We start from the raw sequence: 23,687 nt of genomic DNA on the forward strand, positions 1-23,687 counted from the left end.
CCGCGTGTGGGACTCAGGGCTTTTTTTTTTTTTTTTTTTTTTTGACTGCACGTCATCACGCTTGGCTCTCTGAAAAACTGAGATATTTTGGAGAATATTGGGACGCGGGGACTGTTATTGTAGAAATTGACATCTGTTCCAGGTGTATAAATCGTTCTGCATAAGTATCAAATTTTGGGTTTCTCAAAAAATTCACTATTAATACCGTAATGGGCTGGTCAGAGTCAGTAAATCTTATGTGGAACTTGAAAATAGCGGATGTTGTTTCCGGCCGCCTGGTTGTTCTGAACGGACCTGCAGTACAGGAGCAGATTTTCAGTAGTATTAGCTTTCATCTAGAGATAAAGCAATATAAAAATATGTTTTAAGCGCAGTTCGGGGGTTTAATTACAGCGATAGGCTGGAGTCGCAGAGAACATTGATAAATTTACAGCCCCGGAATCTCAACTAGCAAGCCTGAAGAAGGTAAATATAATCATAAATCAGCCTTTACCTTTTCAATCCAAATTTTGAACGTTACAAATAATGCTGTAAAAAATGTTAAATTAATTCTTGAAATCTGCATTTTAAATGGCAAAATGTAATAATTCTGGTTTCTTATTTCGTTGGGGGGAAATCATATTCAATGTTGTTATTCTGATTTATGAAAATCTTTTCTGTTGGAACCAAAATCACATTTGCTAACTTACATCTACAGATTTTTGGAATGAGCAGATTTGTCTGATTAAATATGAATAATTAATATATCTTAAAAAATGTGTCCTTTTGATTATATTATGTTATCATTTCATGAGTAAATATAGCCTATATGCTCAAACACAGATGTGTTACATTTTACACTAAAACATTTGTATATTTATGTTTGACAATGGTGGGATTGCCCCCCCCCCCCCCCCCCCCCCCCCACCACCCACCACCAAAAAACTGTCTATTTTTCATGTTTTTCAACTTTAGCAAGTGATATATAATTAGCTCTGTCATTCACAGAAAAGATGCCTAATGCCACTACAAGACCAAAGAGGACGAGGCGTCATAGACAAACTCAGAGAGAAGATGCTGCGAGAAATGAGCTGGTGTCTAGATCACTGGAAAGTGCTCAGCAGTGTCTGTTCAGTCAGGACTATGGCACTGCTTTTGTTCACTATCTTTTGGCTCTAAACCTTGCCCCAGCACTAAGAGACTTTGCAAATGTAAGCTTGATTTATTGTTTTTTTATTATTATTATTCCATGTTTTCATGTCTGATTACTGCAGCGATGTATGGTGGAATCATAAAGTTGTTCAGGCTTCAGAACCTCTTTTGCAAAATCTGTAAATGCTTTTTTTATTTATTTTATTTATAGGAGTCCTTCAGATTCACTCTGTTTAAATGGGCTGATGAGCTGGACTCTCTTGGACGCATCCAGGACCTCTTTGATTGCTATGAACAAGCTATGGAATTGTTTCCAGTGGATGAGGTTATAGTGAACAGTATGGGAGAGCATCTCTTCAGGTTATTTATTTATTTAGTGGTCTTTGTGAACTAAGAAAAGTCACATTTATCTTATCAAGATTATGTAATCATGTCTTATTGATACATGTATAATGCATACGCTACCATTCTAAAATATAGGGTTGGTAATATATTTGAAAACTTTAGAAAGAGGACTTTTGTTCTCACCAAGACTGCATTTATTTGATGAAAAAATGCATAATTCACTGTAAAAAAATATTTGACTGTAAATTATGCATAATTACAAGTAATTAACCCTAAACCAAACCCTAACTGTAACTGTATAGTAAGTATATGTAGTTAATTAATATTACTCAGTACTTACTAGAGTAAGTACAATGTAACTATGTCACCTTAAAATAAAGTGTAACTTCATTCTAATATGCTGATTTGGTGCTCTAGAAATATTTTTATTATAAATGTTGAAAACAGTTGTTCCGCTATATATTTTTAATTAGAAAATTGTATTTCTTATTAATAGCAATTTAATTTAGTTTATAGAAATAGAAACTTGGTTAATATATATATATGGCCCCAGACATTTGAATGGTGGACCGTGTTGTTCATTTACAAACATAATCAATCAAACATAGTCAATTGTTGGATTGGTTTCTTTTGTTTCAGAATGGGATTTCGGGATGAGGCTGCTGGGCATTTTTACAAAGCCCTTAAACTCCGACCAGACTTCCCAGAGGCGAAGGAGAACTTTTACCGTGTTGCAAACTGGTTGGTGGAACGTTGGCACTTCTTAATGCTCAACGACCATGGGCGGAACCACAAGTACCAGTTGGCTATTAAGAAAGCTGTTGAGGGAGGATGCAGCTCTGTTCTGGACATCGGAACTGGCACCGGCATCCTTGGGTACGATTTTTCAGAAACTATTACATAACATGTAACAAACGTCTGCTACAACTGATATACAATGGTGAGTGTGGTTTGACGCTGTTCGGTTGGTATGTTAGAATGTGTGCAAAGATGGCAGGCGCTGCTGAGGTCTATGCCTGTGAGCTGTCAAAGACAATGTATGAGCTGGCATGCGAGGTGCTCTCAGCCAATGGGATGGCAGATAGCATCAAGATTGTTCACCTGAAGTCTCTGGACATGGAAATTCCTAAAGACATTCCAAATAGGTAAATAATCTCTTTATACAGTTAACCAGATCCATATTGACATGGTTTTAAGCTGGAAAAATAACAATCTGTGTTTTTTGCAAACATAAATCCCACCAGTCAGATTTGTAAAAGTTTTTGAAAGAAGCTTCTTATGCTCACTAAGGCTACATTTATTTGACAATAGAGTAATATAGTAATATTGTGAAATATTATTACAATTTAAAATAACTGTTTTCTGTTTTAAAAAAATCATACTGACCCAAAATGTGTAAAATATTGCATTGACGAAAAGCAAATTCTGACTGACTTATTTGAATTTGAACATAAATGTTTTTGCCTACAGAGTGCATTGCATCTTTGTTTTTAATTAAACTTTTCAATCATATAAACAGTTCACTATGGTATCCATTGAAGATAACAAGAGTGTGTTGATCTGTATTATATCTCTTTCATTAGAGTGTCTCTGGTTGTAACAGAGACAGTAGATGCAGGGCTGTTTGGTGAGGGCATCATTGAGAGTCTGATCCATGCATGGAAGCATCTACTGTTACCTCCACCTGTAAGTCACTTTCTCAGTGATTTCACTATATGTATGCAGTATTGATTGTTCTGATCAGCAAACCTACAGTGGGGTCACGTGATGCCTCAAACTAAACTCTGATTATAGTGTAATCCTTTTATACAAATTACTTTATCCTGTCTGATCCAATGTTTATCCGGCCGTGGTCAGTGACTAAGAGATTTTTGTCTCTGTCTGTCTTTATGGCAATCTTGGCAAAAATCATACTTTGCTGTCCTAGAACTAGATTATTTCTTCTAAATCCTTACTTTAAATTTGTTAAGCTTTTTCAGTATCATTATCAGAGATTTAGTCAACAGGGACACCTAGTGACTACCCGAGATACATGCATGTGTTTTAACATGTTTGTGACTCTGTTTTAAAATCAACATGGTACCATAACATTAAGGATTTTCTTTTTTTTAATTAGCTTTTCCTCTGATCCAAAAATTGATTATGGAAGCATCTCTCAATTCTGACTTTTTTTCTCAGAATTGCGAGATATAAACCCACAATTGTGAGAAATAAAGTCAGAATTGCAAGATTTTAACTCGCAATTAAGAATATTTAGCATCACAGCTTTTTCCTTGCAATTCTTTTCTCAGTTCTGAGGAAAAAATACTGACCCAGAGAATTAAGTGTTTACTGTTTATATTAAAGGGGTGGTATAATACCCTTTTCACAAGATGTAAAATAAGTATCTGATGTCCCCTAGTGTGTATGTGAAGTTTTAGCTCAAAATACCCCACATATATTTTTATATAGCATGTTAAACTTTTTGAGGGTGAGCAAAAACGCACCGTTTTTGTGTCTGTCCCTTTAAATGCAAATGAGCTACTTCTCACAGCACAGGGGGCGGAGCTTCAACAGCTTGTGTCCTTTTACCTCACACAGACATGCACTGAAAATTTCTAAAACTTTTAGCCTTTTATGTTCAAACCGGAGTCAGGCAAAGATGGAAAGACTCAAGAAGAAGTGACAACATGTAGAATGCAACAGGACGTTTCTGAATGGTTAGTTGATTAAATGTGTAGTTGTCTTCTAGTCATTGATTAGCATATTCTGTCATGATAATCTATAAATCGTGTTCCCGGGGGTGGGTTTATGTAAATTCTAGGGTTGGTGATGTCACTAACCCGGGAGGAATGTCGTGTAGTCCCTATCAGCCATTTGTTGTAGTCCTTAAAAAACAATTTCTCCAATATATCTCCATTTGCTTTGAACTTTGAGCATTGTAGCTTTGCAGATGTTGTTTATGCTCAAACAGCAACATTACACACTAACTAAAGTTAAAAAAGTGAAATCATAATCAACCACCCCTTTAAGCAATTCTGAAAAAAAGCTAAAATTGCGAGTTTATATTACGCAATTATTAGAAAATTCTCAGAATCGTGAAATGTAAAAACACAATTGCAAGATAAAAAAAGTCAGAATGGTGAGAGAAATAATCGCAATTACGTTTTTTTTGTTTTTCGTGGGGGAAGCAAGCTTCCATAATTGATACATGTTGTTAATATTACATTTTGTTTCAAATATATATGGTCACACTTTAGTTTACGGTTCAATTCTCACTATTAACTAACTATTAACTACGACTTTTGCCTCAATAAACCCCTAATTACTGCTTATTAATAGTTATTAAGGTAGTTAAGTGTAGGTATTGGGTAAGATAAAGGGATGTAGAATATAGTCATGCAGAATAAGGCATTAATATGTGCTTTATAAGTACTAATAAACAGCCAATATACTAGTAATATGCATCCTAATAAGCAACTAGTTCATAGTGAGAATTGAACCCTAAATTCATACACTTTGAATTTAAAAGAAAAACATTAGTGATTCATAATTTTCAACTCATTCCAACTAATAATTAAATCATCTCAACAGAACTTTCGAGAACCCTTGTCCAGTCCCTCGCAAACGGGCCGGGTAATACCTGCCGGCGCAACTGTGTTTGGAGTCGCTGTGCAGTGCCATGAGATCCGGAGACACCACAGGTCAGTGACTAAAGCTACTCATGCATAAATGACACGTTGTAAATGTGTACGTTTATAATACATTTCTTTTTAGACCGTTAAAGGTCAAATATAAACACTGTTATCAAAGAAGCAGGCTCTAGAGAGTATGATCTTAGAAAGAATACAATGAACATTCAGTGACTGAATTACTAAAAGCATTGCACATCTTAATAATCCACTCAACCCTCTGCAGGCTGTGTGTCTCTTCATTGGGAGGCTTAGATCTGTCTGTTGTAGGACAGATCTATAGTCCTGTTAGCTGTTTTGCTGATACTGAGGACAGCACAGAGCCCTACACCACTGAAAGACTGAGCCGCCTGCGTGGAGGATACACTCAGCTCACACAGCCTTTCACAGCTCTGGACATAGACTTCAATAATGTGCAGGTATTGAACTCAGTCAACATATAGAGCCATGTATTTAGCAGGAGGGTGTTGAACTAAAATCTTTTTTTTGATAATAAAACAAAACTCAAACAGGTCACAATGTTGTTGGAAGAAATGAATACTTTTATCCTGCAAGGATTAATTAAACTGATCAAAAGTAACAACACTTAAAATGTTATCAAATAATTCCATTAAATAAAAATAAATGCTGTTCTTTTGAACATACTGTATATATAGTTTCTTGGGCAGCAAATTGGCATATTAGATTGATTTTGAAGGATCATGCGACACTGAAGACTGGAGTAATGCTGCTGAAAATTCAACTTTACCATAACAGGACTAAATTACACTTTAAAACATATTCACATAGAAAACAATTATTTTAAATTGTACTCTTTTAAACTGGTAATACTTATTATTTTACTGATTATTTTTTATCAAATACATGCAGCCTGGGTGAGCATAAGAGACTTGTTTCAAAAACATTTAACATTTAAAAATCTTACCTGTAGTGCAACAGAGACATGCTGTTACCATTAGGCAAATGGTTGAGAAACTACACTACTGAAATACCTAAAGTGACATGAGCATTCTCTGTGTTGCAGGAGCTGGAGGGTCTTTGCTCCAGAGAGGTGATGCAGATGCGGCTGTGTGTGACTCGGGAGGGCATTCTTGATGCTCTGGCAGTATGGTTTCAGCTACACCTGGACCAGGACAACCACCTGTCCACTGGCCCACAGGAAGACACGTGCTGGGAGCAGGCCATCTATCCAGTGCAGACTCCATTCAGTAAGAACTGCTGCCTATCAATTGAAAAATATAGAGAATATTGTAAAGAGGACCATGACTCTAGAGCAGTGGTTTTGAAGCCTTTTTATAATAAATATTCAGAATTCTCTAATGGTTAAACCTTGAACCTTGAAGAACATTTAGCTCTTAAAACGTCTGGCATCCTGAAATGTAATTATTCTTATTTTAATTATTTTATTTATTTATTTTAATCTAGGCTGTATTGAATATTATTGTGGACAATGGGTGGGCTTGGAGTGAAGAAGGTTGAGAACCACTGCTCTAGAACTAGTTGCTTTAATTAATTTATTGATGCATTAATGACAAATGTTCTACAAGAACAGGAAGTAGTCTCACTAACTGCACATTAGCAGCAATTTACCCTTCAATATAGACCCTCTTTAGTTTATTTTTATCTTAAAGGACAAGTTCGGTATTTTACACTTAAAGCCCTGTTTTCAGATTGTTTCTGATGAAATAGAATGGTTAAGATTGAAATTTGGACAAATGCTGCTGGCCCGAGAATTTTCGGTTTCTGTGGTAGCACCCCTCCCCCCACCTCCACAATGGCTGCATAGGTGCACTGGAACAATCCTTCCTAAAACGCATTAAACTTTCGTTTACAAAGACGTGAAACTCACCGAGTGGTCAGGGGTGTTCACTGATATGCTCACACAAAAATCGCTGCAAAAGATGCTTTCCAACAGGTTTTATCGTAGTTTTTGTCCAGCTCCATTGACTTGTATTGGATGTGCCGTGAGGTACGGTATTACTCCGCCGCCGGAAACGGAAATGGGGTTGTTTGTGGGCTGGAGTGTCTATTATTCAAGCTCTCAACAGAAGAATGTACGGGTGTGAGGCGTTTGGAAAAATAGGTCCACAGTTTTACAACGAATGGTAAAACAGGTGTTGGAAAGCATCTTTTGCAGCGATTTTTGTGTGAGCATATGCATCACATGAGGTTGAAACTAATACATAGCTGTTTATTTGCGTATGATATTTGCATTAGATCAAGGCCTGGTTTCACAAACAGGGCTTAGATTAAGCCAGGATTAGGCCTTAGTTCAATTATGACATTTAAGTAGGTTTTATAAGCATGCCTCAAAAAAACAACAAAAAAAACAACAACATTACTGGTGTGCATATTAAGACAAAAGAGTGGCACTGACATATTTTAAGATATGTTGGTGCACAAATATCTGTTTTAGTCTGGTACTAACTTAACCCTTTTCTATGAAACCACGAGGTAGTGTTTAGTCCTATTTAGTGAAGAAGATTAAAGGTTTATCTACAGCCAGTTCTAATGTTAATAGCTTTTTTGAATAAATTATGTTTCATAAACAAAGTTTGGGAGGAGCACGTTCAAATAATCAATCCAATCAACTTGTCATCAAACAATTACCATGTCTACCCTATCAGCATGAGAGGAAGCATATATATATATTCACTCTGTCAACTCACCTAACGTTCCTTGACAGTTTTCAGCATCCCTCCACCACCCGACTCCTCACTCTTGGCTTGTTCTTTCACAGTCAGGAATACGGGGGGAGTACTCTGGGTTCGGGCCGAATACCGAGCCCGGAGCCCTCTCCTCTGACAGCACGCCAAATACGCATTTATTCTGACTTATTTGTAAGTGTGAACTCGTGAATAATAGGTGTGTTTGACTTGAAGTGGCGCTGCACAGACCGATCGGTGTATGACATCAAAGTACTGTGAGAGCGATTAGAGAGCAGACCGAATCACTCTTACTGTATTTTGATGTCATACAGCGATCGGTCTGTGCAGCGCCACTTCAAGTCAAACACACCTTATGAATGGACTTTAATTCATGTTGTCCCTCATTATGAGTATTGTAAATTTTAAAACTCTTTAGTTTTCCATGAATATAGCCTTTTATGGTGGTATGGCATTAAATAAATAAATCAATTCATGTCGTCCCTCAGACACTGTGAAATGTGGTGATGAAATACTGGTGGAAGTTTCCTGTAAGGACTCTTATCTGAGGCTCTGCTGCATTGCTATCGTAAGAGACGGACACACATTTCAAATGGACAATGCAACTAAAGGACCTTCCAAAATCCTCAATGCAAACCCTGAGTCAGAGCTGTGCAGTGCTCTGGCTGGCCTTCAAACCACCCAGGAGAAACCTTCTGGCGCTTTTATGCTGGAGTCCTCAGAGATCGCCCTCCTCAATAACACGGCGTATCATAACAGCTTCCAGAAGGCCATGAGCAAACTTTTGGTTTCTCTAAAGTCGACTAGGAGGTCACAGGAGTCAGACACAGAACTTGACCCAATCTATGTGCTTGATGTCTCTGAGGGCTTTTCTGTGCTCTCTTTGATGGCAGCCCAGTTAGACTCAGGTTCAAGTGAAGATAAAAACAGCTCTAGATTGGTTCAAGCCTACAGCTCAGTTGAGAAGGAACATCACCAGACTATGCTGAAACTGCTGGCCAAAGAAAATGGTGTGCTTGAAAGTGCACTAGAGTTCTGGCTGAGTCACGTAGAGGACGATTCTGCAGTTCTTCAGCGGCCATCCATCGAGAAGCTCTGGAGCGCCATCATACTAGACTGCATAGAGACTTGCGGCCTTATTAGACAGAAACTGTTGGAGAAAGCAACGTTAGCTAGGTAAGAGTGTAAAACATACTATGGTTAGTTATTTTCTTTAGGTTGGCTTACAGTTCTTCTTGTAAACATTTCAGGTGCTTGTTGGAGGATGGTGGACAGATTTTTCCGGAGCGCATTGTGATCCACGGTATGCTTGTTGAGTCAGACACGCTGCTTCTGGAAAGCGCCGTTCAGGGAACAGAGCCGACTCTTGGGTTCAACATCGCTCCATTCATCAATCAATTCACAGTATGTTCTTTAATAGCTCTGTGAATACTGTGCTCACTATTCATCTCTTGACTTTGTGTATGAGGTCCCATATTTGCTCTGAAATGTTGTCTCGTATTTTGACGTTCAATGTAATGCAGACTTTGTTCACACTGCAACCAAATCTGATTTATTATACAAATCTAATTTACAAACCAAGTATATATATATATATATATATATATATATATATATATATATATATATATATAGGTTTCCATAGTAATTTGCAAATGCTTTATTTAAAACTTAAAGGAGAGGGTGAAAATGGAAATGCTGGCTTTGCTCATCTCCATCATAACATCTTGTCTTTGTGCGGAATTTGAAGTGCATGACATAAGCATCAGAGTCATTAATTATCAATCATAATATTTTATGAATTATTTCATATTCAGTTTTGGCATCACAGGAATGCATTACATTTTAAAATATATTCAAATAGAATCATTATTTTAAACTCTACAAATATTTCACAATTGTTGTTTACAATAAATGCAGCCTTGGTAAGCCTTTCAATACCATTTGGCCATGACTGCCCCCAATTGTGTAATGTTTGCATTCAGTTTACTCGACTTTGACCTGCAAACTCAAGGGCACATTCTAGTGCAGATGCCAAAATGGGGTCTATGCTGTTTTTTTGTTGTTGTTTTATTGAATTGAATCACAGTGTACATGTTTAATTTGCCACCTTTGGCACCAAAATGACCAGAAACAGCCCTGCTTTGTGGTTTATTGTAAAGCTGATTTATGGAATATTGTCCAATCAGTGCCATACTTCCTTAACAGAAACAACATGTTTATGTCATACAATTAGTGAGATATGAAAGATTATTAGCTTATCAAAGATCACATTTTCCATTTCATGCCCTATTGTATTAAAGCTGTGTATGGACTGGGGTGTTCTGATAATTCAGCTCTGAGAGAAATTCAATAACGTACATGATGTGGTTTTCTGTAAATTTGATAAAATGTCTCTGTAATGTGCGTTTTCTCCCTCAGGTACCTGTTCATATGTTTTTGGACCTGTCCACCCTTGAATGTACACATCTTAGTGAACCAGTAGAGCTCTTCGCACTAGACCTCATGAACAACACTGCCAATTACACCGACAAAGAAGTCAAAGTGAGTTTTGGGTTATTTTGGGTTCCCTCTATTGAGGTGTTGTTATTTTTAACTGAAATAATTTGTATTAATTGAAATAAAATAAAATACGAAATATTGGATGTAGTAAAATGACTAAAACTAACATTTTAAACTAAACTAAAATGAAAAATGAAAAAAAGAAAAGAAAAAAAATGATTCAGTATATTTATAAATACTATAAATTAATTAGCATTTCTCATCATTGTGATTTATGGATAAAGATCTTAAAAAATATATTTTCTCTCACAATTTATACCAGATAAAATATCTTAAAGCTTGGCCGAGCTTAATTATAAAATTTCCTAAGGCATTTTCATTTTATTAATTTTTTTATTATGTGACTTTTCCAAGTCTAGAAAAAGTTGGGGGACCAAGCAGAGGGAGGAAACAAACAGTTGTTGAGGGGGTGAATTAAAACAAGAAATATATTGATACTTGGTTGTTTTAGCTTATTTGAAAACTCAAAAAACTTTATCTAATTGTAAGTAATTTTGAGTCCCCCCTATAGGCCCCATAACTTCCTATTAAGGTGCTTTTTATTCTTTTGCATTTGTTAGGTGCAGGTCAGCACCTCAGGCAAGGTGACTGCCATTCCCTTCTGGTACCAGATCCATCTGGACTCTGAGCAGAGCGTCAGCACCTTCAGTGAGGACTCTCACTGGAAGCAGGCGGCGGTGGTCCTCCAGCAACCACTGGCGGTCAGCAGAGGAGAGTGGGTCCACCTCAGCATCCGGCTCCACAAGAGCAGCATATCCATTACAGCTGTTAAACAGGAATAGGGGGGCTGATGATGTCATCAGGCAGGCAGTGACCAGTGACTCATGGTGGGAGGGATTCTGTACCAATATATAGTTTTTAACATACTCCCAAAATCTGCTGCTAATGGGCAAATATTTAATTGCTGTATGGTAAACAAAGTTATTGTTTTTAGCAACAGAACACATTTTACATTAAAATAATATCACCATGACTGTGTGGCTTGATGATTCTTGTAGGTATGTTTAAAAGGAAAGTTCACCCAAAAATGAAAATCGTTTGAAATAATTTAGCGTTTTTTTTCTTCGTTTTTTTTCTGTAGAATAGAAGTCGGTACCAATCTTCAAAATATCTTCTTTCGTAAAAAAAAAAAAAGAAAGTCAAACAGGTTTGGAATGACATGGGAGTTGGTAAATGACAATTTCTGGGTGAAGTATCCCTTTGAATTGGGATTTAAGCAGAAATACTCATTACACATTTCCATGTGAAGTTTAATTATTTGTGACAACAACTGTTAGATAAGGCAATGCAACAGCAGTACAAACCATTGCAGAATATGCATCTCTCTGAATGAATCAGAGAGACACATGACAGTTCATAAAAACAATTAAATGGGATTTCCCACAGGTCCACATCTGTATTGATTAAACGATCTGCCTGTGCTGTTATGCTATATATCTGACATTTATAGCGCATGTGCAGCTAATGTTGTGTACTAACACACTACTGACACCCAATATTAACAAAGAAAAAGACGATTTCTTAAAGGGAAGATTCCCCCTAAAATGAAAATTCTGTCATCAATTACTCACCCCCATGTCATTCCAAACCCATAAAACCTTTGTTCATCTTCAAAACACAAGTGAATATATTTTTAAAGAAACTTTTGTTGTCCCTCCATTGAAAGTCCACGTAACCAAAAATGTTGACACTTCAAAAGGTTCACCAAAACATTGTCAACATAATCCATATGAAGTCTTCTGAAGAGACACAATAGCTTTATATGATGAGCAGATTTAATTAATACTTTTATCCACATATAAATATGATCGATGCGCATACATAGAGCACATCAAATATGGTAAACAAGCTCTAACGCATGTGCTTGATGCGAGGAAAAAATTTGGTTTGTTTCACATGTTTCATTAAAAAACATGTTCAATTGTGAAAGAATTCAATGATGAAAGAAAGTGACATGAGAGAAAGTACATTTTGACAGAATTTTCATTTTTGGTCAAACTGTCCCTTTACTAGCAATAAGACAGCTTTGGCTGATATTTAAACATTGCATCATTCCCCGAGGTGAACTTAAAAAGTCAATATTCAACATTTTCAATACTTTTCAAAGTAAGGTTTTAAACAATTGTCTTTGTCTAGCCATTAAAACAACCAAAAATAACATTTATATATTTTTGTTTCTAATTCTACTAATTTCTGACAAAATAAAGAAAACCGACGTCTGCATTTATGTTTTGATGCAATTGCATGAAGCTGTTTAGAAGGCAAGTCCAAGAAAAGTTGCTAATCTCTGAAGCGAACTGAGCAAAGATACGAGTGTTTCAGTACTTTGTGCTTAAAAGCCGATGTACAGTCAAAACTGTAGTTGCTTTAACGCATGCATATATTCCGAAACAACGTGTTCCACATCTTAACGGCATCCTGGCAATTTCATATTACTGTCCATGATCAAGGTGCTGCTGCTCCTCAAAAAAAAAAGGTAAAAGTATTTGCATTAACATAAAATGATTTAGTGAAAGTAACACTAATGATACAAAAGGTGTAAAAATTACTTGCTAACAAAATCCAGGAGAACGTCAACGAAATTGTGAAGTAGCATTATCAATGCATAGTGTTTCTTAGAGTAAACATTCATAAAGCTGTCTTAAAAAGAACCGTTAACTGATTATTACATTTTAAAACTGGTATTGGGGAATTACTGTGCTTGACTTTAAGGTCAGTTTATAATATGGTCATGTTTCCAGCAAAATAATTGCAAAACGGAGATAAAAACAGCGGACCAACGCTGCCCAAGTCCTTTATATACGTTCTTGCTACCAAAGTTTCACCGAGCCTCTCTGAACAAATATTAGCCACAGGTATCCAGTAGTTACCAGAGTTAACGGTAGCTAGATTGATTGATGTGCTTTAAATATAAAAGCGTTGGTAGCTGATGCTAAGTAATCTCCGGATAGTCTGAACACTGTTGCTCTGTACAATCGCCAGATATCACAGTTGGCGGGATGTCATCCACATCTCCTTCCCATGGTACGCTGCCAAGGTTTGCAGGAGCAGAGATGGAGTGAGGGGTTAAGGTATGACCCATGCCCTGGTAATGGCCCTTGGGGGATGGAGGAGTGGAAGATGATTCAACTGGATCCTGAGCTCCAGCTGACAGCAGTCCCGTGTTCTCGTCCTGGCAAACCTCTTCACCAAAATATGTTTTCCTTGGTCGACCCATGACAGTTCTCCCTGAAGTAATAAAACAAAGCACATACATATGATGCATAACTGTTTTAATAGGGCCAGGTATTGACACAGGTTTCACAAAACGATTCGATTCTGATTCCGATTCTCAAGCTTTTGATTTCATTTGATTTGATATCAACTAATTTGTATACATGTATCAGGAACAGTACATGTCAATTTTTCTTAAGGAAAATAATCTGCTGTAAACTATTCAGGGAACCCTTTATGTTACACCTAGGTTAAAATTAACAAGTCCAAAACTAATAAATTCAATTGCTATTTATTTTCAGATATATCAACACTCAAATAAATTCAAACTAAGGAGATATGGACATTGAATAGCTTTCCTGAGGTAAATGTTATTGTTACATGTTATCGTTTACAAGCTGCTTTATTAATGTCTTTATAAAAACTGACTGAGCGATTATATGAGACATAATGCATTTCAGGAAGTTGTACTGTTTCTTTCAACATTCCTTCTGATGTTGAAGTATATTTAATTTACATTTATGCATTTAAAAGACGCATTTATCCACAGTGACTTACAGAAGAATAACAAAGCATTCATCAAAAAGCCAACAATTTTTGTAGAATATTTCATGCTATAACTAGTGGTAATGAGGAAATCATCAGTTCAAATGTCCTCTATGTTGCCTCTTGAACCAAGACAGCTACAGCAATCGGTCAAAACACTAAAATAACACTGTCAACAATGCCTATTCTGTGTTCAGAAACTTGGACCATACCAATTAAAGGTAATAATGTAGCATTATTCCTGGCTGTGCAATACAGAACTCGATCCATTTGCGTTCTCTTGCAAATGTTTTGAGTTCCCCTGAGATAAGCTAACGTTTTTTCAGAAGGACAGACAGACAGATACATAGATAGATGAAGCATTTTGTAAAAATATTTTTTTTTTTTAAGGCTTCAAGACCCTCTGACCATTCCACACTAATAAGAAAAGACTGTGTAGACTCACCGACATTGCGCACTTGTTCTGAGATGTCAGCCCGTATGTCTGAGATATCCCACATGGCCAGGAAGGAATCAAAGCAGGAACCTTCCTCTGCTTCCTGAATGTAGGGTTTGTAAGTGAAGCTGAAGTGATGGGCAATGGCTGCCAAAAACATTTCCAAACAGATGATGAAGTCCTATGAGAACAGAGAATCACAGACTCTTAATCTTGAAGGTTACTTCCACTCGTGCAACCAGAAGTTCATTAATGGCACTGCAGCAGCAATGGTACATGATAAGCCAGTCAAAGACAATTTCTATAAATATTTTAAACCGGCGTCTCACTAGCTGATTTCCAGTGGTAAGTCCCATTTACAGTCCCAAGTATTGTTACAAAAATAGTAGTTTAGTGCTCAGACCAAAGTACCACACCTGCAATCCAGTGGCTACAGCTTCCACACTTTTCCACTCCCAGGTGTGAGATTCGGAGATCACACCAACCTTCACTAAAAGCGCAATGACCACAGCTTGCCTAAGACAGATAAAACAACTGAATTAAATAAAACATTACATGGTGACATAAAATCAATATCCATCCATCCATCATAAATTATATTTTATATTGGCTTATATTGACCATTAACTGCCATGACTCATGGCATGACCAGTTGTGCAGAGATGGTAGTTGCTATATTATGTATCCTAGAAAAGTTCTAGAAAACTACACTAAATAACAAAGGATCTAAACATGATTATAAAAGTTACCACTGCAAGTAGATCAGAATTGTTATGTGCGATGTGTAGAGAACAGTTTACCAGAATGACACAAAAACCACCAGCTTGACACAGAGGAATTTGCCCACGGGTTTTATGGGACTCAGCTCTTCTCTCAGAGCCTTGTAAAACAGCACAAGACAGTACATGGCAAACTGAAGAGAGAAAACAAGAGCACCATTAGCACAATACCATTAGGTTTTCAGGTTACTGTTTAACTTGAACTATCAATAATTATTCACTGTTGTTGGATCAAGATCATTAAGCTTTTAATATGTATGAGCAGCATGAAAACAAATGAGAGGCTGCATGTTTTGTTTTACTGTTGATTAAAAAAATCAATAAGATGTCTCTGTAAATAAGGCTTTAGTTACATTGTATCTTCCCTTTACTGCTGTTTGGCTCCTGGGTGTAACTGTAGACTCATTCAAGCTCACGTGACAGTCTTGCATAATATTCAGGAAAAAAAACAAAAAAACAGGTACTTACGAGCTGAGAGAGATTGTTGACAATAACCAGATATGTCCAGGCATTTTTTGAACTGAAGTTGCCTTCATCATAGACACCACAAAGCTGACAAATCCTAATTTGGTAGGACAGAAATGACATTGAAATGACTGACTAACAGCTAAAGCTTTATTTTGAACTGTTACATGCTCAATTTAAGAGTACATTCAAAAAATATAGTCTATAAGAGGGTGTAAGTTTAGTACCAGGAAACTGAATAAAGTTTTGTGTTTAAAAGTATCAGAGCACAGAAACATATGGAACCATTAATGTTGACCCAAAGGGTTTGTTGATCAACTGTCACTAACAGAAATAACACTACCGTTCCGATGTTTGGGGTCAGAAAATAAATTAATACTTTTATTCAGAAAGGATGCATTAAATTGATCAAAAGTGACAGTAAAGACATTTATAAAAATATTTAGATTTTAAATAAATACTGTTCTTTTAAACTTTCCATTTATCAAACATCATGGGGATAAAAATGTCTCAGTTTCCACATAAATATTAAGGAGCACAACCTTTTTCAACATTGATAATAATAAGAAATGGTTCTTGGGCACTAAATGACATTGAAGACTGGAGAAATGGCTGCTGAAAATTCAGCTTTGCCATTACATATAATCAATTCCCTTTTTATCAAATGAATGCAGATTTAATGAGCATAACAAACTTCTTTCAAAAACATAAAAAAAAGTTTAAAAAAATGACTCCAAACTTGTGAACTATTAGTGCATTGTGCATATATTGTGTCTCTTTGTGGTGTAAAACCTAATAAAGTAACACTTACAAAGCAATGACTGTGGTGACAGGTCTCACAACTGTGTACTGCAGAACTCCCAGTTTGCATCTCAACAAAAGCACTCTGTTAAGATAAAAAAATTGTTAGGTAAATGTTCTGTTCTTAATATAAAAATAGAGGAACATTTTAAAAAGTATTGGTAAGGTATACAAAAATAAATGTGCATAAAACACTTCAAGTTAAGTTAACAGGCACATAACAGAGCTTCACTGTCCTCTGAAGCACTACACAAACATATTTTTTCAGTTTAAAAAACTCGCTGGTTTAAATCAACAAACTCTTCACACATTTCCACCACTGCCTAACGTAAATTTAAAAGTTGCTGCTGTCAGCGGCAATAGCTAAAGGCAGCCAACAACCGCAAGAAAGTCTTCAATCTGCAAGCAATTTAGAAGAATCCCTTTCTGCTATATCTAAACTTTCATTTCCCATCCTGCACTTTGAAGAAAACTCCAAAGGAGAAGATGGTAAACAGGTAATGGAGGCCCTCAACATAAGAGACTTGGCTAACATCTTGACTTTCTCCTTTAGTAATATTAACAACAGATATGCATGGAATACCACATCCCGCCTCAAGTCACCCCACTCTTAGTTATATCATAACTGTGTTTATGCACACTCACTCTCCCATGGGCCACGGTGGGCAGCAGCAAAGAGGAGGGAGATGTTTTTGTTGCTCCTGCACCTCCAGCATCAGCACCAGACTCGGATACTGGTTCCCCAGATAGTTGAGAAGGAAGATCATGAAGTTGTAGATAACATAGGCCTCATAGCACTCTCTACATGTGTCTACATAGATGGCAATGCTGGGATACTTCAACGCAATCCACTGTGAAAACAGAGGAAACCAAAGACATTTGAATAAAGGGATTCCACATATGGAACACACACAGATGATATCCTGCTGCTCAAAAAAGATTAGATGCACATGAGTTTGGTCAAATTAGTTTCTGTTCCAACTCTTTAAGTAATCTAAGTCATGAGCATCTGCACCATCAGGCCTCACATTAACTCATTGTCAAACAGAAAAAAGGCCAGTATTCAAGTGAAGGCAATCTAAGTTGGATAGCAAACATCAAAGAAGCCATTTGCGATTCAAATGCCAACATTTTAGCATCAAGGTGATCACATGATACTCACACTGTCCAGGCTGTATATAGGAACCATCCATAATATTCTAAAAAAGGAAAAATAATAAAAAGTGAGAAAGAGAAAGAACAATCGCGCAGAAGTTAATGTCCTATACAATACTGCATAAATTAAACTAGTTGCAAAGTAATATTATCTATACATCAATACCTGATAATGGGTTTTTGTAGCTCAGGTTGGGTGTAGTGTACTAGATGCTGCAGTATCCCCCACAGTGAGATGGGTATAGTCATGAACACGAATAACCCAGCGATGAACCATGCCTTATTTTGAATACTAGCCTACGTGATTACAAAGAAAAAATACAGCCACTGTGAAAACCAGACATTGTCAAAATCAAAACTTAAAAAAAGTTATGAATATATATATAGTTTAGCACTATTTATATATACTACGGTAACACTTAATAGCGTTCAGTTGTAAGTCATTTATAAGTGGTTAGTTAATGATTAACTAATTATTTACAAAACATGACTGCATTCATAAATTATTAATAAGTGATATGTTCATTATTTTATGTATGTTTTGTAGATTCAGTTATAAGTCATTTTCATTTGATTAGTTACTCATTAACTAATCATTTACAAAACATGACTATGCGTTTCATAAATGTTTAATACATTTTCTTAATTTTTGTTTCGCTCACATAAGGGTGCACAGCGGTTAAATTGAACTAAGGCCTAATCCTGGCTTAATCTAAACCCTGTTTGTGAAACTAGGCCATAGTTTTAATAATTTTAGCATTTCAATTCACACTTTTTTTTTTTTTGCATAAGTTTTCATGCAACATTTATATTTTATTTCAGCTTAATTTAAATGAACAGAAATCATTTTTAACAGTTTTAGTTAAAAATATCATCAGATGTGCAAACGCCATTGAAGAGATGACGGCAAACCCTGCGAGGTCTTCAGATGACAGCAACTCTGAATCAACATGTATGCACCACTGCCAAATTGTCTATATATTGTAATCATTATGATCACAACTTGACATATGGACATTACTTTGACACAGTCACCTCTGATAACAGATTACTCTAAATTGTAATGTAGAAACATGCATTTTTCTATAACAAAACACTTTGGAACCAGATAAAACTTACAGGTTCTTTAGACCTCTTATACCATAATAAAGAGTCCAAATGAATAATTTATTAATGGTTTCCATTGTAGGTCAAACTAGACTCAATGGTTATGTGAAGTTTCTTCACAACAGCATTATAGGCACATTCTTGACTATCAGCTGCTAAATGTTTAATGTGTGTAGTTATAAAAAGACTTCTGACCCCTGATTTTTGAAGTTCCCATATACAGAGTGGAAGGACAACCAGAAGGAGCAGAATGTACAGCAGCACCACGAGAGGCCGAATCCACCTCCTCCAGTTCCCGCATGTGCACGGCATCTTTCCAACGGACACTAACCTCTTACATTACACTCCAGTGGAGTTTGACGCAGAGACATGTAACGTTACAGATAAAAACTGAGTTCACTGGCAGTTCTACAGCTGTGGTTTGGTTTAGAATGCATATGACTGGAATAGACACTACAGAGATCAAGACGAATCATGTGTTCAGCGAGTCAAATAATCAGCTGATTCCTCCCGATGCTTTCCGCCGCTCCCACATACATTACAGTCACTGCTTAGTTTCAAGAGCCGCTCGCGATCGCCGCTGTTATAAAGTCAGCGCGCAATCATATTTAATTCTCTTTTTGCTGAAGTCATGTCATAAAAGGCATATATAAGTTTACAGACTTCAAACCATGTAATGAAAGGCATATATACGTTAACAGACTTTAAAAAAATAAGAAGTGAACGTGAGCGACAAGTTCATAAACAAAGCTGGTCGGACCTTCCTGTTGATGTTGTCGTCACTGCAGGTTGGTTCTTCGCTTGTTTAACGACACATTTTTTTAATACTTAGCGCCACCACTCGGATGGGAGAACAGCCAAATCACGGCGTGCAAAAACAATATTCGCCGCTGCATAGTTAACAAACTAAATTAAGAAACGAGGCGACAGGTGAGTGTTGTAAAGCGTTTTGTTTCGACGTCTGATTCAGTGTCGTTTTTCAGAAAGTGGCTTATATCTGTCTGCCAAAAAATCAAGTGGTTTAGAAATATAATTATCCATAATTTGTGGGAAATAATAAAGTAAAACGTTCTCACAACTTCCCCCACTACCGACGTGAGTTGTACTGCCGATTTCAAACATTTTGAAGTTTTGAATCTAACGTTACTGTGGTGATTAAATTAGCAAAATAGTTTGTATGCCACCCCCGACCTGCCCACAGTGCCATATCATTCATTAAACATTTTAATTAAAAATGATCAACTTTAATTTAAAACTACAAATACAAATACAATGGGAAACAGAATAAACATAAACAAACTTTTGGCTAACAACTAACGTTAAACAAAACAGACAATGAGGGCCCATTTTGTGGGCAAAGCTAAAGTACATTAGAAAGTATGTGACAGACCTCATGATCAAACATTTCTATTATTTTTTATATATATCTGAAAAGCATGTGATGCCATATATACAATTTAATAACTTGCCAATTTAGATGATACCATTTCTGTCATTCTGTGTGATTGCAAAACAATTTATTTACCAGACATGAAATAATACTTTTTCCTCTGAGTTTTTAAATCTGTAATTCCTTTATATTTTTTTCTCAGAGACTGATTATTTTGTGACAGTTGTATATTGTGTGCATTATGGTACTCTTCTGTTACCTTGTCTTTCGATTACTTTTTTGATTTTTGTTGTTGTTGTTGTTGTCCTTTTTCAAGACTGACAGCCTGCTGCTAATATCTCCTTTGGTGTTACATGGAAGAAAGAACATCATATGAGACCGTCATGATGGTGAGTAAATGATGACAAAATTGATGAACTGTCACTTTAAGTTTATTGAATTTGACATGTTATTGAGTTTTACTTAAAATTGTTCTTAGGAGAGAGAAAAGCAAAGATTAATAGAATAATCTCACTGAAGGGGATTTAAACAAAAATGACCTCATAATCACACCAAGAACAAGTGAAAGTACAGTGTGAAACAAAGGTGAAATTGGTCAGACTTGGGTTTCTCACTAGATGGCAGTGTGTGGCAACACTTTCCGTGCAGGAGTATCCCAGTAAGCAATTTGCATCTCTTGTATAAAGTGTTCCTGGACAAAAAACAGGCCAAGTCTCTAAGTCTGTTTTCTTTTTTAGCAGGAAGATTGCGCCAGATGTTTTAGTATGTTTTCCTGAACAACAGAACAGTCGTCAAATTACTGTTTCTAATTAAGATTCCTGGGGTGTGTAAAAAAAGATTTATTTATTTTCCCCCCTGCAGCTAATCCAATTACGACAAATGCCGTATCAGCACGAAAGTACATTTTTTAACTGGTTGAAAAAATAAAACAGTTAAAAATAAAATAAAAAAGATGCTGCTTTAAATTAAGTACAATCAACTTGGATGTTTAAGTCATTTCAACTTAAATTACATTAAACTGACTTAAAAATGAGCTGAATATTGTAGAACTTAAAAAAAATGCTTAACTTATTTTGGTGAGTTGTAAGCAATGTAAAAACATATGTTGTCATAACTTATTGATCATATGATATTTTACAGCACAGAACTCCAGAGTTTGACTTTTCCTTATAGTGGACTATAGCTAAACAACTATTTTATTTTATCAGGAAGCATATGCAAGTATAAGTGTTACTAATATACACAGCACTTTAAAACAGCACAACATCTTAAAAGTTTTATAGGCCTAATTGTTTTGTTTATGCAATTTGTGAAGTTAAAGAGCTCTTCTCAGGCTATATCAAAACAAAATTAAAGCTGCAAGCAGCATTTATCGGCGTTCAAGCGGTTTAAGGCCTTTAAGCACATGCGTAAAAATATATTATGTTTTATTTAGCAAGCATGTAAACACTTAGAAAACTTAAAATTAATTTATAAAAGAGATTCAGTCAAGAATCATTTTGTACAGACGTAAATCATGTATGTTGGATTGATGTTTATAAGGAAGTTCATCCTGATAATGCATTGTCAGCATTTGAAAGATTATTTTACCCTTTGGTGGACGAACATGCACCTATGATAAAATGGAAGAATGTTAGGGCACCATGGATTGTTAATGAGCTGAAAAACATTATGTTTGAGAGAGATGTGGCAAAGGGTACAGCAAACAGAATTGGGAATAAGGAGGATTGGGACATCTATTGCAAATTAAGAAATCAAGAAACTAAAATTAATAGGAAAAAGAAAATAATGTTTTACAAAATTAAAATAAGTGAATGTAAAATGATTGTAAAAAAATTTGGAGTACACTCAATGAAATAATGGATAAGAAATCAGGTCAAATTCCTTATTTTATTGTTACAGGCGACTCATTTTTAACTTTTTAAACCATATGAAATTGGAAATTATTTTAATGATTTTTTCATAAAGTTGATAAATTAAGAGAAGAAATGTTGTTTGGCAGAACCAGTTTTCCACATCTTTAATATCAGTATTGATTGAAAGGGGATTTTTCCTTTAGCTTGGAAAGATGCAAAGGTTATTCATCTACAGAAAAATGCAGCACTGGGTTTTAATGGTCATAATAGTCGACCAATAAGTTTGCTACAAGTTCTTAGCAAAGTATTGAAAATGATCGTTTGTGAGCAAATTAAATTATTCTTTAGGGAGAATAATTTGCTCTCTAATTTTCAGCATGCATATGGAGAGAGCACCGATTGATGACAATAACTTAGCAGGAGCAGTATTGTTAGATTTGAGCTCAGCTTTTGATGTACTGGATCATAAATTATAGCTGGATAAACTGAAATGTTACTAATTTACTTCTCATAATGTGCATTGGTTTAAAAGTTAACTATCTATTGCGACAATGTGTATTTTATAATGGAAGTTATTCAGATGTGAAAGAGTTGCAATATGGTGTGCCTCAAGGAAGTTGTTTAAGACCAATGATATTCCTCTTGTTTTAAAGTGTGCATAGACAGTCATGTATGCAGATGATAAAACATTATATTTACCTGCAACATCAATTAAGCAGTTGTCTTCTAGTTGTCTGGATGAGGAAATACAATTGGTCACATAGTTGGTACAGAATAATAAGTTGGTTCTAAACTTGATAAAAACCAAAAGCATTGTGTTTGCATCAAATTGCATCAAAAGTTGATTGCAACTTTTTTTGTTGACAAAGAGGTTTGTCAGTTATTAAGAGATGTGTAAACGTTTTACCACAACACTGGTTCTTGGTTCTTACTTTTTACTTAGATTATTGCCTTGTGTGTGGTTGAGTGCATCAAGTAAAGACACAAAATGTAACTAATTGAAAAATTACAATTAGTCTAGATCAGAGCGATATGACTCACTTTAAACTGTAATAGAAGGGCTAATATAATAAGAATGCACTGGTGATGGATTGTCTCTCTGCTTTGTTTTATAGGAAATATTACTGTGTCTAGAGTTCCTAATGTCCTGTACTCTCAACTTTTGTATAGTACTAGTCATAATTTTAACACCAGGGATGCATAAAAGGGATGTTTTTATTTCCTGTTTCGAAAACCACTGCAAAACAACGGACTGTAATGTATAGAGGAATGAAATTCTGCAATGATTTACCATTGATATTACATATTTTTTAACAAGAAAAATGAGTTTTAAAAAAATATTTAAAGGAACATTTAATGGCACAATATATAGTAAATTGTTGCTTTTGATATTTGGAATGAATTTTGGGTTAGTATGTTTCATTGACTTGACTTTTTATTGTTGTTGATTAAATGTATTTTTGTATTTTTTACTTGTTGGGACCCCAGGAAGAGTAGCCACTGCCTAGGTAGTGGCTAATGGTGATCCAAATAAACAAATACACTTAGATCATAGATGGAAAAG

At 35.7% G+C, this 23,687-nt stretch overlaps 2 protein-coding genes across 2 annotated transcripts; one reads left to right on the top strand and one right to left on the bottom strand.

The window, feature by feature from the left end:
• The first annotated feature begins 142 nt into the window (after positions 1-142).
• On the top strand, positions 143-11,348 carry prmt9 (protein arginine methyltransferase 9). The gene is made up of 13 exons (XM_082163219.1): positions 143-465; positions 988-1,190; positions 1,343-1,491; positions 2,116-2,352; positions 2,454-2,621; positions 3,060-3,162; positions 5,050-5,159; positions 5,374-5,566; positions 6,172-6,355; positions 8,302-8,989; positions 9,064-9,217; positions 10,235-10,357; positions 10,936-11,348. Exons 2-13 carry the CDS (start codon positions 993-995, stop codon positions 11,155-11,157), a joined length of 2,529 nt encoding a protein of 842 aa, XP_082019345.1. The 5' UTR covers positions 143-465; positions 988-992; the 3' UTR covers positions 11,158-11,348.
• Positions 11,349-11,604: 256 nt separating this feature from the next.
• tmem184c (transmembrane protein 184C) lies at positions 11,605-19,664 on the bottom strand. Its single transcript, XM_082163260.1, has 10 exons — positions 19,073-19,664; positions 17,937-18,067; positions 17,778-17,814; positions 17,261-17,466; positions 16,626-16,700; positions 15,818-15,911; positions 15,371-15,483; positions 14,987-15,086; positions 14,580-14,751; positions 11,605-13,603 (listed from the first exon to the last, which is right to left on the bottom strand). Exons 1-10 carry the CDS (start codon positions 19,187-19,189, stop codon positions 13,308-13,310), a joined length of 1,341 nt encoding a protein of 446 aa, XP_082019386.1. The 5' UTR covers positions 19,190-19,664; the 3' UTR covers positions 11,605-13,307.
• Between the last annotated feature and the right edge of the window lie 4,023 nt (positions 19,665-23,687).

This window comes from Leuciscus leuciscus (assembly GCF_965113295.1).
Source record: "Leuciscus leuciscus genome assembly, chromosome: 3".
NCBI classification, from domain to species: domain Eukaryota; kingdom Metazoa; phylum Chordata; class Actinopteri; order Cypriniformes; family Leuciscidae; genus Leuciscus; species Leuciscus leuciscus.

What these genes read in the sequence shown, in the direction of transcription:
- prmt9 (XM_082163219.1), top strand. Translation starts at nt 993, where the DNA reads ATGCCTAATGCCACTACAAGACCAAAGAGGACGAGGCGTCATAGACAA. An exon ending in ATGGGAGAGCATCTCTTCAG is followed by an intron (nt 1,492 to 2,115) that starts GTTATTTATTTA and finishes CTTTTGTTTCAG; the next exon opens with AATGGGATTTCGGGATGAGG. An exon ending in CATTCATCAATCAATTCACA is followed by an intron (nt 9,218 to 10,234) that starts GTATGTTCTTTA and finishes TTTCTCCCTCAG; the next exon opens with GTACCTGTTCATATGTTTTT.
- tmem184c (XM_082163260.1), bottom strand. Translation starts at nt 19,189, where the DNA reads ATGCCGTGCACATGCGGGAACTGGAGGAGGTGGATTCGGCCTCTCGTG. An exon ending in CCACCGTGGCCCATGGGAGA is followed by an intron (nt 16,701 to 17,260) that starts GTGAGTGTGCAT and finishes TTATCTTAACAG; the next exon opens with AGTGCTTTTGTTGAGATGCA. An exon ending in AGAACAAGTGCGCAATGTCG is followed by an intron (nt 13,604 to 14,579) that starts GTGAGTCTACAC and finishes TTATTACTTCAG; the next exon opens with GGAGAACTGTCATGGGTCGA.